The 15,343-nt window shown below is 34.7% G+C and overlaps 1 protein-coding gene across 4 annotated transcripts; it reads left to right on the forward strand.

Moving 5' to 3' along the window:
• The first annotated feature begins 1,749 nt into the window (after window positions 1-1,749).
• On the forward strand, window positions 1,750-6,803 carry LOC114399805 (putative U-box domain-containing protein 58). Of its 4 annotated transcripts, XR_003663832.1 has the most exons (5): window positions 1,762-4,209; window positions 4,529-4,589; window positions 5,931-6,028; window positions 6,381-6,441; window positions 6,519-6,803. XR_003663832.1 is itself a non-coding variant. In XM_028362018.1 (3 exons), exon 1 carries the CDS (start codon window positions 2,352-2,354, stop codon window positions 2,961-2,963), a length of 612 nt encoding a protein of 203 aa, XP_028217819.1. In that variant the 5' UTR covers window positions 1,750-2,351; the 3' UTR covers window positions 2,964-3,873; window positions 4,031-4,209; window positions 4,336-4,362. The 4 variants fall into 4 exon arrangements, 3 of the variants coding, with proteins under 3 accessions (XP_028217819.1, XP_028217820.1, XP_028217818.1); XM_028362018.1 differs by lacking the exons at window positions 4,529-4,589; window positions 5,931-6,028; window positions 6,381-6,441; window positions 6,519-6,803 and adding an exon at window positions 4,336-4,362 and having other exon boundaries at window positions 1,750-3,873; window positions 4,031-4,209; XM_028362019.1 differs by lacking the exons at window positions 4,529-4,589; window positions 5,931-6,028; window positions 6,381-6,441; window positions 6,519-6,803 and adding an exon at window positions 4,329-4,500 and having other exon boundaries at window positions 1,750-4,209.
• Window positions 6,804-15,343: the final 8,540 nt, after the last annotated feature.

Raw genomic sequence — 15,343 nt, forward strand, 5'->3', positions numbered from 1 at the left:
CATGAAACAAAAATTTGAAGTCTTTGAGAAGTTCAAGCTGTGTAAGACTGAGGTGGAGAACCAGATAGGCAAAAAGATTAGGTACTTAAGGTCTGATAATGACACACAATGAATAAACTCATGATTTAAAAAATTTTGTAAGGATCATGGAATTTAAAGACATTTCTATGTGCGAAAAGCACCACAACAAAATGGTGTTGTAAAGAGGATGAATATCTCCCTTACTGCAAGAGCCTAATGTGTGAGGCTACAAGCTGGCCTTTCTAAAGGCTTTTGGGCAGAAGCAGTGAATATGGCGTGTTATCTGCTCAACCAATACCACAAGCATCATTGGATGGGAAAGTTGCAGAGGAAGTCTAGATATGTAACCTTATTGATTTTAATAATTTGAGAATATTTGGGTGTCCTTCTTTTGTGCATATACCCAATGATGAGAGATCTAAACTTGATCCAAAGTCGAAAAAATGTGTTTTTGTAGGTTGTTCCAAAGGTGTGAAGGTGTTCAAGTTTTGGGATCCAGTTTCCAAGAAGATGGTGATTAGTAGAGATGCAATGTTTGATGAATAGTCCATGTTACCAAAAATAGTTGAGACAATTGTGCCAATGTCTGATGGAGGTTCACGCATTCATGGAGGTTTATGTGGACTTTGAGCAACTGTCGATTATTTTGATAGGAAAGAACCATGCAGTCCAAGACTTGAGAGTGAGTAAGGGAGTAAGGTTGCAATGTCAAGGGTTTGGGTGCCAGAGCTTATTATAAAAGACCCAATTTGGAAATTGATGTAGTTTAACATTGATTTTGCTTGTAACCAATGTTAAACAAGCGATGCTGAATGTATATTGTGTAGCAGTGTGTGAGGCAATAGGTTCTACTTTCATTGAGAATTATACATTGTTTCTTGTGCTGATTGAATTTATTAGACCATTTTGAAAATGTTGCCAAAAGCTTATGTATCATATATGTAATATAATCCTTCATTTTCAAACTCTAAGTTATAAATATCGTATGAAAATCCGATGCAACCGGAGTAATTTTAGTAGTGGCTAAACAAAGAAGTGGAAACCGATTTGTAGTATTTGAATTTAAATCCTTGTATTTAATTAACTTCAAAAATTAAAAATTACAAAAACCTTGAAAGTAAAAAAATTAATATATATATATATATATATATATATATATATATATATATATATATATATATATATATATATATTAATTCAAGTTACACGAGTCCATATTTTTTTGAGTTAACCCATTATAATTTAAAACTAAACCAATTTTAATTCAAGTTGAAGCTTTATCCATACAAACAGCTTTTAACTTAAAATCAACTTTTAAGAAAATATATAAAAACTATCCAAACAATTTTACCTTAAATTTTAAAGCTCTTTTTTCTAGCTTAAACTTAACCAGACTAAATTTTAAAGCCCTTATTTTACGGGAACTTAATTCATATTTAACCCAAATACAAAATGAATGGTAACAAATAAAATTTCGAATGAGATATCCCATGTATGTACAACATCAATTTATCAACTCGTACATACATACAAATTGAACACCCACACTGAGTTGTTTATCTCCTTAATAATTTTCATGACAAGTGTTATTAGATCAAATGATGGACAACCCATGCTAGGGTCAATTAACAATCATGGTGTGCTGCAAGATTCAAACTCCTTTCTTTGAAGAATGAAGTCTTACACTACTACAAAAACATGAATTAACATCGTCAAATCTACATCGGTTATTAAAAAACCGATGTAGTAAATATCACGGTGGCATTTTTGAAATTTACATGAACTTTTTGACATGTTAACGACGGTTATTGTGAAACCGGCCTCGATATGCATGTTACCACGACGGTTTTAGAAAAACCGCCTTTGTTTGTAAGTAGACCACGACGATTTTCTATACCACGTCTTTGTATAGACTGACTTTTCATTTTATCTCTCTCTTATCTTATATTCTCGGTGTATACACACTCGCCCTTCATTTTCTCTCTCTTATCTTATCTTCTCCGCTAGCTGACCCTTCATTTTTTCTCTCTTATCTTATCTTCTTCGCTAGCTAACCCTTCATTTTCCCTCTCTCTGGCAGAGAACGTTTGTGTATGTCTGAATCTCTGGACCCCAAAGCACAACAACAACCCATCTCCATGGCTGATGACTCCTCCTCAACATTGCAGATTCAAAACCTCAAAAACCTCAACGCCCTCCTTCTCAAGGAGACCACCCAACACCGCCAGCAGATTCACTCTCTCCAATCCGCTGTCATATTCGACACCAACCTCACCTTTGACCTCCAAAATGCTGTTGTTTCTGTCTTCTTCAAGAACCAGCTCTAGGAAATGAACCTCCGCTTCGACTCGCTGGTCGGAGATAGGGACTACGAGGTTTCTGCTCTCAAGCACCAGCTCAGCGACCTCGTCGCTTGTCTCGAGAACAAAACAACTGCTCTCGCTGAGGAGCGTGACAGACTCGTTCGCGAGATGAAGCGACTGAAGGCGAGCGTCGATCGAGAGAGGAAGCTTCTGGAGGAAGCGGAGAAGGATAGGTCGGAAGGCGAAGAGGTTTTGTCTCGAAAACAGAGAGACATTGCGAAACTGAAAATTGAGCGAGATTTGGCGGTTAAGAGTTCTCAGGAGTCGTGTACTACGATTGGAACGTTGAAGGAGGCGATTGAAGCGGTGAGTAGGGAGAAGAGTGAGATTCAAAGCCGAAACAATGCTCTAGAGACGAAAATCGGTTATCTAGAAACTGAGTTGAAGCAACTCAACGATTATACGAAGAAGGAAGAAGAGATTACGCGTGCGAAGATTCTCGAATTGGAAGGGAACCTTGGCATTGCCATGCAAAAGGAAGAGGAGATGAAAATGGGGATAAGTGCTCATCTGAAGGAGAAGAAGGAGGTGAAAATGAATGTTGACAGAGGAAAACATATGGTGTTCATAAGGCTCTGAGTGTGGTTCAGAAGGAGTTGGAGGATAAGTAGCATGAGCTTGATGAAGCTGTTAAGGGGAGGAGTGAGATTGAGGAGGTCAAGGTCAATCTCGAGAATAAAATTGTTGAGTTGCGAGGGATAGTGTTGTCGGAGACGGTGGTGGTCATGGAGAGGTTCAGCTTGAAGGTGATGCTGGGCGCCGTGGAGAGGAAGGAAACCTAAGAGGCTTTCAATGCTATGTTGCCCAACGTCCTCGTCATCCAGGTTGGTTATCTTTCCTAAACCATATGATAACTCATCCTTAAAAGAAATTATTCGTTAATATATATGGATACGCAATGAAACCAAATTATACACACCAAGTCTATGTACGCCTTTGTTAGGAGTTGCTTTATTTTTTTTCTTTATATTCCACCACATTATTGATTATTGAATTGGACGACACGAGTACATGCTCCTAGGAATAAATGGTCTTGAGGTCCAGCAGTGCTTTCTAGTCCTCACGAGTATACATTGATTATTGATTGGATGTTCTTACCTGCATCTCTGTGGATTAGCTTGGTGTGGATGGAGTTGTTCTTACCAATGAGTTTTCTAATATATTGTGCTGTAAGTGTTTGTTAAAATTACTATGAAAGTAATTAGCTTGGTGTGGATGGAGTTGTTCTTACCAATGAGTTTTCTAATATATTGTGCTGTAAGTGTTTGTTAAAATTACTATGAAAGTACAAGTCTTGTGTTTTTCTTAACTTGAAGATATATATAGTGTGGATTAACTTGTGTTTGTTAAAATTACTCAATGAAAAGATTTTTTGTTTATATCGAAAGGCAAGCATAAGATCTACATGTGTTTGCTGGGAGGTTTTCTAGCAGATTCCTTCCTTGGCCGATACAAGACAATTGGAATCTTTGCTTCAATACAAACGCTGGTTAGTTACATCAATTACTAGTGACTACTTTTGTCATAAAAATTTAGTCAACCTTATTGGCATATTCATTTATATAAGAGTGAATTACACGGACTTCTCCTCCTGAGTTTTGTTTTTATTATTACACCTAGTAACTTTTTTATTTTTTTACTTTGAGTTTGTGGGGATAGGTAAAAGATACAGATACAAGAGGAGTTTCGGGAGCCCCATTGTCCACATTTTCCAAGTTATTGCTGCATCAATAAAGAAAAGAAAGATGCAACTCCCATACAATGTTGGTTCTTTGTATGAGGACACTCCCGAGGCTTCAAGAATAGAGCACACCGAACAGTTCCGGTAATTAAGCTTATTAAGTTATTATTATCTTTGTTCACCCTTGTGGGAGCTAGCAAGTTATTGTGTGGTTTTATAAAATTGTGACGTCTAAATAATTTCCTCACACTCTTTATTTTAAGTATATAGTTTCTTGGAGAAAGCAGCCATTGTGGCTATTTTATTCCCTAGAAAGCAGGGCTACTAACCTACTAGAAAAGCAGGGAGCATAATTTAATATTTTAATTAGCTGCATGCAAGTAACTCTTTCATTCAATTCTTGTGAGTTTTTCTGTACATATATGCATGCTAGCCTTATAAATATGCTCTTGAGTGTTTGCAGTAAACTTCCTTAATTCCAAAGAAGCTACTTTGGGCATGGTGACTAGGATTTGTCATACATAGTAAGTTATTTCAATTCTTCAGTATAACCAGTTATAGTTATTTATTTGATTTTCCTTAATTTATATTTTTCTTCTTATTATTATAATGCTATCATGTTAGTAATATGAGGCAATCTAAGTCCTATTTAAAGTGTATAATGAGACTCTACACGTTTGATTGCTTGGGCGTTTAATCAACATTTGGCTCCATTCATGATTATCAATTAGCATTCAAATATATTTATATGGTGTGATGTAGTTGATAAAATATAACAATTTTCTTCTATACTATTCTTATTTATGGGAAAGCCGTTAATTCATGACATGCAGTAGAAAAATTTCATGTTTATATGCTGCATATTTTTGTTGAAAATTTCTTTTGGGCATGTCTTATATTTTTATTCTGGTTCACCTTTGTGTTCTTTGCTGTTGGCCAGAGGTGTTAGGTGGGCCTAGGAACGCCCAAATAAGTATATGAGAAATTTGACTATTTGCTTATTCTAGTTTGAAACAATAATATATTTGTAGTTGTTGATATGGGTAAATTAGCTAGTTTTAGTATTTTAAAATAAAATTATTTAAATTTTTGTAAATTTAAATTTTAAAATAATTTGTGTGAGTTTAATTACTGTACACTCGGTGGAAAGTTTAAAACAAACCTTTAAAATTAATGATTTGTTTTCTTTCTTTCTTAAAACATTTTACTCTTTTCCTTTCTTTCTTTTCCTTGCATTTTTTTCTTCTTTTGCTAAAAATCCGTGATCCGCTCCTAGTAGAAACTAATTTCTGTAATGATGTTATTAGCTGTGCATCAGAATTTTTTAAATTTATATGTTTTGGAAATTAGTTTTGAAAAGAGTAATTTTTTTTTTTTACTTGAACTACTTTGTGATGATAACATACAATTTAGAACAAAAGAAAAAAAAACACACATAAAACTTGATGGCAAGGTGGGACCGCGCAAAACCGGCATCTACTTCACATTCTTAAGTAAAATTTAATATTTCATAAAAAAAAAAAAGAAACATGGGGCAAGAATATAGCTTTTAAGGAAATTTCATAAAAAAAAGTTGCTATTGTGTCTTCATACTGGCTGAGATGTTTTGCATGTTAGTCCTAATTCCAATGAAACATTGGGAGTATTGATACTGAGTTCTCATGGATTTTTCCCTGAAGCTTATTGGTATTGGATTGGAATAGGAGCATTGATTGGTTATGCTTTTCTGTTTAATTTTCTCTTCACCCTGGCTTTGCAATATCTCAGTTGTAAGTACCATCTTTGAGCTGTGATCTTTAGTAACACTTCTTTTTTGATCACAAATGCATTCTGTTCATTGAATATGTTGCTGCTGCGGCATTCAGAAATGATCAATCAGGGCTACACTAAGAGAAGCTGCTCGAGCGAAATGCTTCAACGGATGAAGAGTTCAATCAGTTACAAGCAAGAAAGAGCTCTCCTAGTGAGTCAATTAGCTCTAAGCTATAGGTTCTATGTTTGTTGCTTGACTTTTGGTATGTAAGCCATAAAACAATTATTCTGATGAAAAAAACGATACGAAGATGGAAGAAGTTGGTGAAAATAACAAAGCTAGTGATAGAGGAAAATTATATATTTATCGTCAATACATAAATTATTCTTTTAAAATAAATTAAATATAAAAAATATGACTTTAATACACTACTGCAGGTGTATTAATGCATCTTCTCTGTAAGTTATTCAATTCAATGATCTGAAGCTGATGCATTTGGTTACTCATTTGAATTTTGTCTTTTTGAATGAACATGTTTTGAAAACACATATGGCACGTGCAGATCGCTTGCTATTTTCAGCCAAGATAATGTACAAGTTAGGGATATCATCATCAAAGATCAAGTCAGTATTTTGCCCTCTATTATTTTTCAGTCAGAATTGTGATTGAATTTTATATGCTTCTTTGGTTTCATTGATAGCTTGTTGCTTCCCATCCTCAAGGAATTTGCTAAGATTACAAGGGAAGGATCTTTGGCACTTGTAGCACTTCCATTTGATGGCATACTTGGACTTGGATTCCAGGATACTTCAGTTGGAAAAGTCACACCAGTGTGTTACACACCAGAACTTCATTAATTCATTTTTGTGTTTATTGATGTTTCTTCTTTCCATTTTAAATTTGAATAGAAGTGCAAGAATAATGGTGTGATTGTATTTTTTTTTATAATAATATGGGAGAAGGATAATCAGACTTCCCTTTTTTATTTCAAGACTTTTTGAATGTCTAAGATACAGTGATTAGTTTTGTGACTGCATGTGTAATATTGTTATTGCCATTGATGAAGAAATACGAAAAAATAAATAAAAAAATAATGATTCAACATCGGTTATTAGGACAACTGATGTTGAATTATGAATATCCTACATTGGTTAGCTGAAAAATTGATGTAGAATGCCTGATATGGGCTACTATTCAACGACGTTTGACGGCCAAATCCGATGTAGAATGATGGAATTCTACATCGGTTAATTAGACAACTGATGTTAAATTATGGAATTCTACATCGGTTCATGCCAAGGGACCGTAGTAGAATAGAAGTCAATCTACATCGGTCCAACCAAGCGACCGTTGTAGAATTAACGCCATTCTACAACGGTCTCCGCGACCGTCGTAGAACACCAACCCCCCCTTTTACGACGTCTTCTACAACGTCGGTCCATAATCGATGTAGAATGACCAATTTAACCGATGTAAAATGAGCCTGTTGTAGTAGTGTTAGTTTACATGCCCCTATGCAGGGGCAAGAAAAAAACAAACTAAATGAAAGCTTAGAAAATGGAAGTTACTATAGTAAGGTTCTTGACCTCACTCTACACCGTTAAATTAACTCAAACATAACTAGAGAGGAAAGTAAATGGATTTGATATTATTTTCAGTCAATTATATTAACAAAGGGGTTACAATAGAGTATTTATAGGTGAGTTGTCTTAATGACAGCTGCATGTAAGACTAAATGACAGCTGTAAGTCGATCTACAATTAACTAATTCTAACAAGTAATGTTAGATATGTTTGTTAAGGTTGTGCTTGAAGCATGGTTTAAAGAAAGATCAAATATGCTAACGGAATGCTCGAAATGCAAGTTGTCTGAAGAATTTGAGGCTAATGGCTACAAGGTTAGAGCAAAGAGGAAGGCTCGGTAGAAATCAGTAGAAGCGTAGCAGAACATTTGTCTAGTTTCTAAATCTCATGCCAGGGAATGTACTGTCCTCTTGTAAAAACACATTTTGTCACCCGTATAAACATGGGAGCCACAGGGAATGACAAATATATAATGTGTTGTGTAAAAAATATTTTACCATTTCCATGCCCTGAATATATGAAAAGGTCATGACCCTTCAATTCTGAAGTCAATTCTTTGATGGTGTGTTTTAAATCATCCTTTCCCTGTAAAGTAACAAGATGAGAAAAAAAAACAAAAACATAATTATTCAGTACAAGTATAGATAAAACAATCAGCAGAGATATAAACATATGTAATATTTCCTCCATTGTATTCTAATCAAATTCAAATTGCTAAAATACCTTCTGGTTTTTATCTTTAAATATATTTCTCTAATTCCTTATTGCCAATGAGATCATCATCTGGATTTAGTAAATAAAAAGCATTCAGTGGATCCATCGAAGCAAAGGGCACCAAATTCCTTCCCGTTTGCTCCTTCTGGTTGCTATCTTTGTGAAGAACAACAAAAATGCAGCTTATAAAAGGCATGTGATAAACCTCATGGTTCGTTAGAATGGGTAAGTTTTCCCAAGGAAGCATCTGTCACTATAGTTGTCAGTATTAAAAACAAACACATTAGGTGATAGGTTAAAACAAGAAGACATGCATAGCTCAATTAGGAAAACATTAGCAAAAAGCACACTTCCTTAAGGCTGTCATTTTCCTTAAAAGGGGGAACCATAAATTTAGCCTAGCAGATGTATTGGGGGACCAAATTAAGAGTGCATAATGGGATTAAGAGTGGCAAGGACCAAACCAGTAACGTTTACACATGTAAGGACCAATTTAATAAATTTTATTGCTATAGAGACCAAACTGAGAATTCACGAGACGTATATGAACTAAATTATATGTTTAACCCTCATTTTTTCATAAAAAGGTTGAATTCAAAAATGTAAAAGCATTTTATTGATTTATTGTACCATATACCATCCAAGCAATATGGAGAGAGTTGGAAACAATTCACTTACCTGCACCTCATAATCCAACACAAGAATTATAGGCTCTCTATTCATAGAGTAATCGACTTCTAGCCCATTTAATGTGCCACTTAACAATTCAAAAGCAATCTCAGATGACTTCCCAAATTCATTGGCAACATTTAACAATATCCCTCTTCTTACTTCATTACAATAGCATACTTAAGCAATGTGGTAGTCTTTCTTTGAGCATAGTTTTGAGGCATGGGCTACAATAGTTGATGATGTGGCTTCAGCACATAGCAATTTTAGAAGAGGTTGTGTTGTCAAGTAGTTTTCTATTTTGTATGCTGGAGCCACATCATCTACTACTGTAAAACCCCACGGACAATTCCTTTTTTGTTTAGGTTCCTCGTACGTAGGAGCTTGACCAGTACTCAGTACATCCACATCTGAAGCAGGTGATGAAAATTTATAAATTACCTTGTTAAATTAGCTTAACACTTATATCAAATGCTGTACATATTTGCTTACAAGAGCTAAATACCTTCTTAAGTAGAATAGTGGCAGTAACATTACAACAAGTTCATTCTTAAATCTCAGTCTTGGCACCAGCATCCATGCCTTTACACGAGTAAAGTAAAAATTCCTGTAGTAAACTAATATAATCACGTCCAAGCTAACTTATACTGATTATAGCGGTTGATGGAAGACCAGTAAAATACTTCTTCACATACACTGCAAGATTTACAGCGGTATCAGACATGGGCCTGGAACAGGAGGAACAAAGACATTAAGTGCATTGCTTCAGGTTTATGTCAATTGATTCTCAGCTTGCTACCGGAGTAAGTCAAATGTGCACTCTTGATGGTACAAGATCCAGTAACATGTGAACCCTGAAATTGAACTTAATTTATTTACATGTAATGGACTGTTCTAGCCACATACTGAAAAAGCAGATATCCACATTGAACAAGAAGCAGGAAATTTTATACACCGTTGGGAGGGATAACTCCTAATTATGAGTATATTTTGGGATTAAATTATATATGAATTTGTAATTTTTCCTTTTTGAGCAAATAATTGTTAAATTAACATCATTTAAGTTTTTATGCATAGAATCTTAAAAGTTATGAATTTATGATGCTTGGTGAGTAAAATAACGCTAAAAAAACAAGATAATTCAGGAAGATAGGAATAATTAAGAAAAGCTAGCTAATTAAGAAAAACATGACTAATTAAGGAAAACAAACTAATTATGGAAAGCATGACTAATTCAGGAAAGTAAAGTTGAACTTAGTTCAAGAAGCCCGCTAATCTACACCTATAAAAGAAGAGAGAAGAAGGAAAAGACACATCAAAATTCCAAGAGAATATAATTTCTTATAGAAGGCAAAGATTAGAAGAAGGAGAAGCAAGCATTTAGAGTCATTCCTTTCCTCCATTCCCTTTCTTATCTTTTCCCCCTTTACTAAATATTCCTCTCTTGCAATTGTAAAGTCTCCAAGACAATGAGAGGCTAAACCCCCTTTGTTGGAAACTTGACAACCAACTACTATTGATGTAATTTCTCTTCCTATCTATTTGATAATATTAGTTTTGCATTATCCTTTCTTGTGCTTAATATTATTGCTTGTGGCTTGATCACCCATTTGCATGGTAAGTTTTAAGGGTAGTGTTGGGAAACATTATTTTCTAATATAATTGAGAAAGTGTATCTAAATAAAGTCATCACTAGGGATAGGTTTATTTTTGTTTAGCCTGTTATACATCTTTATTCTTAATGCAATTTACTATTTTAGCTCTGCAAAGGGAGTTAGGAGAGAAAATAGATAAATTAGGCTCTTTCATGCGGGGGATCAAAGTTAGAATATACTAGTAGATGCAGGTGTAAATTGGAATAATTATAAATAGAGAAAAATCATTAACATTACATCAAAGAGTAGCTCTGGTAGGCTAAGTTCTCAACATTCTCATCTTCTGAATTTACTTCTACAATATTATTGGATTCTCTAATCTTTCTCTCTTTTAATTTAAATTCTTGTTTAATTTAATTTTCTGTCAATTTAAATTATTGTTTTTCTACAATCTTTCCAAATCTTTTTCTTTATCAAATATTCATCTACATAAGTACAACCAAAGTTCTTATGGATATGATACTCAGACTTCCGTTTTAAGTTTACTACTTGGGACAAATTGGTACTCTTGCCAATCCATCAACAAGTTTTTAGCCCAGTTGTCGAGGACTTGATATGATATTTTGGATATTCTATTTTTTATTTTTATTTTCCTTAATTTTTCAAAAAAAATAAAAAATAAAAAATAAAAAATTCAATTTTCAATTTTTCTTTATTCACTCTTAATTTTAATTTTTAGCTTTAATTTTTATTTTATGTGATAATGTGCACGATAGTTTTTTTCTTTCTTGTATGCGAGGAAACAATCTTGTTCCATTGGATCTAGAGATTGAAGCAACGTGTAGAAGAAATGACACTGCAAGAAAAATAGAGAATAACAAAGGAATCAAGAACTATCATCCTCTATATCATCTTCCTCTTTTCCACATCCCAACTTTGAAGAATACATCATGGCAGAGGATCGGCCACAGAGGATCACTCTAGAAGACTACTCTAGTACCTCTACACCTCAATATTTCGAAAGCATAGCTCAGCCCAAAGCTCAAGCTTCCAACATCACTTATCCACATTCTCTCATCCAATTGATTCAAGGCAATCTCTTTCATGGGCTACCCAATGAAGATCTAAATGCCCACCTTGCTACATACATAGAGATTTGCAACACAGTGAAAATAACTGGAGATCCTGAAGATGCCATCCACCTCAACCTATTCTCCTTCTCCTTGGTAGTGAAGCAAAAGGATGGCTGCACTCGTTCAAGGGAAACAACTTGCGAACATAGGAAGAGGTGATGGAGAAATTTTTGAAGAAATATTTTCCAGAGTCCAAGATCGCTGAGGGAAAGGTGGAGATCTCTTCATTCCACCAAGCCCTTGATGAATCATTGAGTGAAGCTCTTGGCCGCTTCCATGGTTTACTCTAGAAGATTCCCACCCACGGGTTCAGCGAGCCAGTTCAACTCAATATCTTTATTGATGGCTTGCGACCCCATTTGAAGTAGTTACTTGATGCCTCCGTTGGTGGGAAGATCAAACTAAAGACACTTGATGAAGCTATGGAGTTGATTGAAAATATGGCAGCCAGTGACCATGCCATCCTTCGTGATCGAGTCAACACACCTATAAAGAAGAGTCTTCTCGAGCTCACATCACAAGACGCATTACTAGCCCTAAACAAGCTCCTAGCCAAGCAACTAGAGACCCTCATAGAGACGTTGAGCAAACTTCCTCAATAATTGCATGCAGTGCAACTTGTCCATTCTTCAGTCATACAAATTGGGGGATGCAACATTTATGGTGAGGCCTGTGAGTCATGCATGTGCATGGCTCAAGATAATGCATCTAAAGAGGTCAACTATATGACCAATCCACACCATCAAAGGTTCTATCAAGGAGGGCCTCTAGGATACCATCAAGGGGGAAATTTCTCTCAAAATCAAGGCCAAGGTTGGAGATCCCATCCTAGGAATAACTTCAACAAAGATCAAGGTGTGACACCCTCTACCCCTCACATATATACTAACAAAGGAATAAAAAAATTAACTATTAATTAAAAGTATTTTTAAAACATTTTAGTCTTTCAAAGGGGTAAATGAATCACATTCACTTTCTTCTACATCATATTCAAACTTGTCCAAATAAATAATAAAGTCATCTCGGCTCAAACAAGACCATCTGAGACTTCATACAATTAATATAAAACCCTATACCCCAATGTCACATCCTATCAGAGCGTTGTGTTCCGACGTCCTTTAGCACAAGGTTCCTTAGAGCAATTCACCTAGTCATCTGCTCCCTCGAACACAAAGTTCAAGATCATCACAGGATCTAAACACAAACAACACACGGGGAATGAGTTATCACATTCCTAACTAATAGAGAAGCAAGACAACTAGATATACATGTCATATACACAAAATAAAATTACTTAAACATAACTCACGTAATTCCACCACTTTGTCATTCAAAATTCACTTTTCAATCATCAATCACACTTTTCAATTGTCAATCACATTAAACAAGAATCACACACTCTGATCAATACCTGATAACATATCAATTTCAAAATAAACAATTAGCAAGCGTATGCAACAGTTATGCTAAGACTCAAGCCTATATGCAATGTGGTACCATGTCAGTGAAAAACCACCCTGGGGTGCTTAGGAGTACATAACAAGACACACCACACAATGGGTATGTCAGGTCACTCTCACTAAGTAAAATCATAGGGAGACTAGTCAGGGTCACAGTGTTTTGTGAGAATGCTCCAACCATATGGCATCAACATAGGCTTAAAGGAGCACTCAAACTGGGTGACCCCTAAGGCCTACACTCTGAAGAGTCCGTCAGGGCCTCTCCCTCCTGATTCAGGTCCAACCCCTAAAATCATTTTTGCATGCAAACACTGCTAATGAATTATACAATACCCACGACCTCACACTTGTGTTTTAAACATGTTTAACATAACTGCGCTACAATTTAACACTGGTCCCTGAATAGGAAACCTACATTTTCTCTTTAACACTGCACATCAACACTGGTCGGGTTATTGTACAATTCACAGTTTACAACACAAGTAATGTCACATTAAGTGTTAACCACCCATTTATTCACAACCAAAACTCATTCATAATTTTACATCTCATAACGTCACAATCCACTATCACATGTTTACACGTATCTGACAAATTAACACATGTTCAACTTTGCACTTATAGTTAATCTCAATAACAATACTATAATCTCAAGACCACATGTTATTCCATAATTCACCACATATTTCATTTATAAGCACTGCTCATGAATTATACAATACCCACAACCTCACACTCGTGTTTCAAACATATTTAACACATTGCGCTACAATTTAACATTGATTCCTAAATAAGAAATCTACAATTTCTCTTTAACATTGTGCATCAACACTTTTCTCAATATCAAGACTGGTTGGGTTATTGTATAATTCATAGCTCACAATATAATTATTGTCACATTAAGTGTCAAACACACACACTTATTCACAATCAATATCATGCTCACAATTTAACATCTCATAATATCACATCAATCATCTCATGTTTACATGTATCTCGAAAATTGACACATTCAAGTTGATACTACTCAATCTTCATAATAATATTATAATATCATTATAATAACTTATTACACCTTATAACTCATATACACATCACACAATAATAACATTTGCATGACACAAAACATATATATGTATATGTATATAGTAAATAAAACTACATTATTTTTAATCAAAGAATTTTTATAACAATTAATTTAATATTACATCAAAAGAAATTACCACTAGGCATTAACCTTACAATTTTATTTAATTTATTATTCTAGTATTACAATAAATATATACACATAACATGTTGATCATCGTCGTAGAAAAATTAGAATAAGATAATAATTTGTATAAAATAAGTCATTAAATAATATTATTTAAAATATAATTTACGTTAATAAAAATAGCTCATTTTTTTTAAAGGGTTCACACTCAACAAGAGAACACATTGATTTCACAGTAATTTCTCATTGGGACATCAACTGGTTCATCAAATATATATAATTCACCGTTATAATTATAAGGATAAAATAAAAATTGTGGAAACACCCCAAAACTCATTTCAATTGATACCCTAAGGACCCCTACACATGTTCTCACTAATCCCCAATTGTGAATAACTCATCCCTTACCTCTAAGTGGACTCACGTGTCTTCCGAAAGCGATAGTGACATCTCTAGCAATTTCCTAAGATTCTTCAATTTTTTCCTATGATTGCTCTGATAGAGTTTCGAAACGTTAGAGAGAAAGAGAAGGGATTGAAGTCTCCATTTTGTACTGTCTTCGTGCGATGCATCTTTCTCCAGCCAAAGATTTTACTTTGCAAATCCCAACGGTGAAGTCGTGCGGAAATTAATTACGAACCACATATAAAAAGTTTCCGACAATCCAACGGTTAACGAATCAGAGATCATAGTTTTACCGAGACAGTTTTGGGTTCCTGTGGGAAAGTAAAAGGTTACGATGCGAAGTGTATTTCTCTCAGCTCAGATAAGATTTCAAAATTCCCAACGGTGAGAATGCTCAGAAATGGGTTGCAAACCTGGTGCTTAAATTTCACGACGATCCAATGGTGAACTATGTATTTTCCCTTTTTATGTTATCTTTTTTCCTTTTTACGTTTTTTAACTTTTGTTCCTTTTTATGTTTTTTATTTTTTTGGGGTCGACAATGGTGTTTCCCTCACTCCTACGTATTTCTCAATTGCGATGAAAAAATCAGATTTACGTAGTTCTTTAAGAACTGAATGTTGGTTAAGTTGTTTTTTTTTATCTTTTTGAAAGATTGATTTTAGTTGCAAACAAAAGTCGTTTAAGGCGTTGAACTTTTAAACGATCTCTTGTTCTTTGAAAAGAGAGAATCGTTAGGGCGTTGGACCTTTA

The sequence above is a fragment of the Glycine soja genome, chromosome 19 (genome assembly GCF_004193775.1).
Source record: "Glycine soja cultivar W05 chromosome 19, ASM419377v2, whole genome shotgun sequence".
In the NCBI taxonomy this organism is placed as follows: domain Eukaryota; kingdom Viridiplantae; phylum Streptophyta; class Magnoliopsida; order Fabales; family Fabaceae; genus Glycine; species Glycine soja.

Coding starts and splice junctions, on each gene's coding strand:
- LOC114399805 (XM_028362019.1), top strand. CDS start 2,352: ATGAACCTCCGCTTCGACTCGCTGGTCGGAGATAGGGACTACGAGGTT.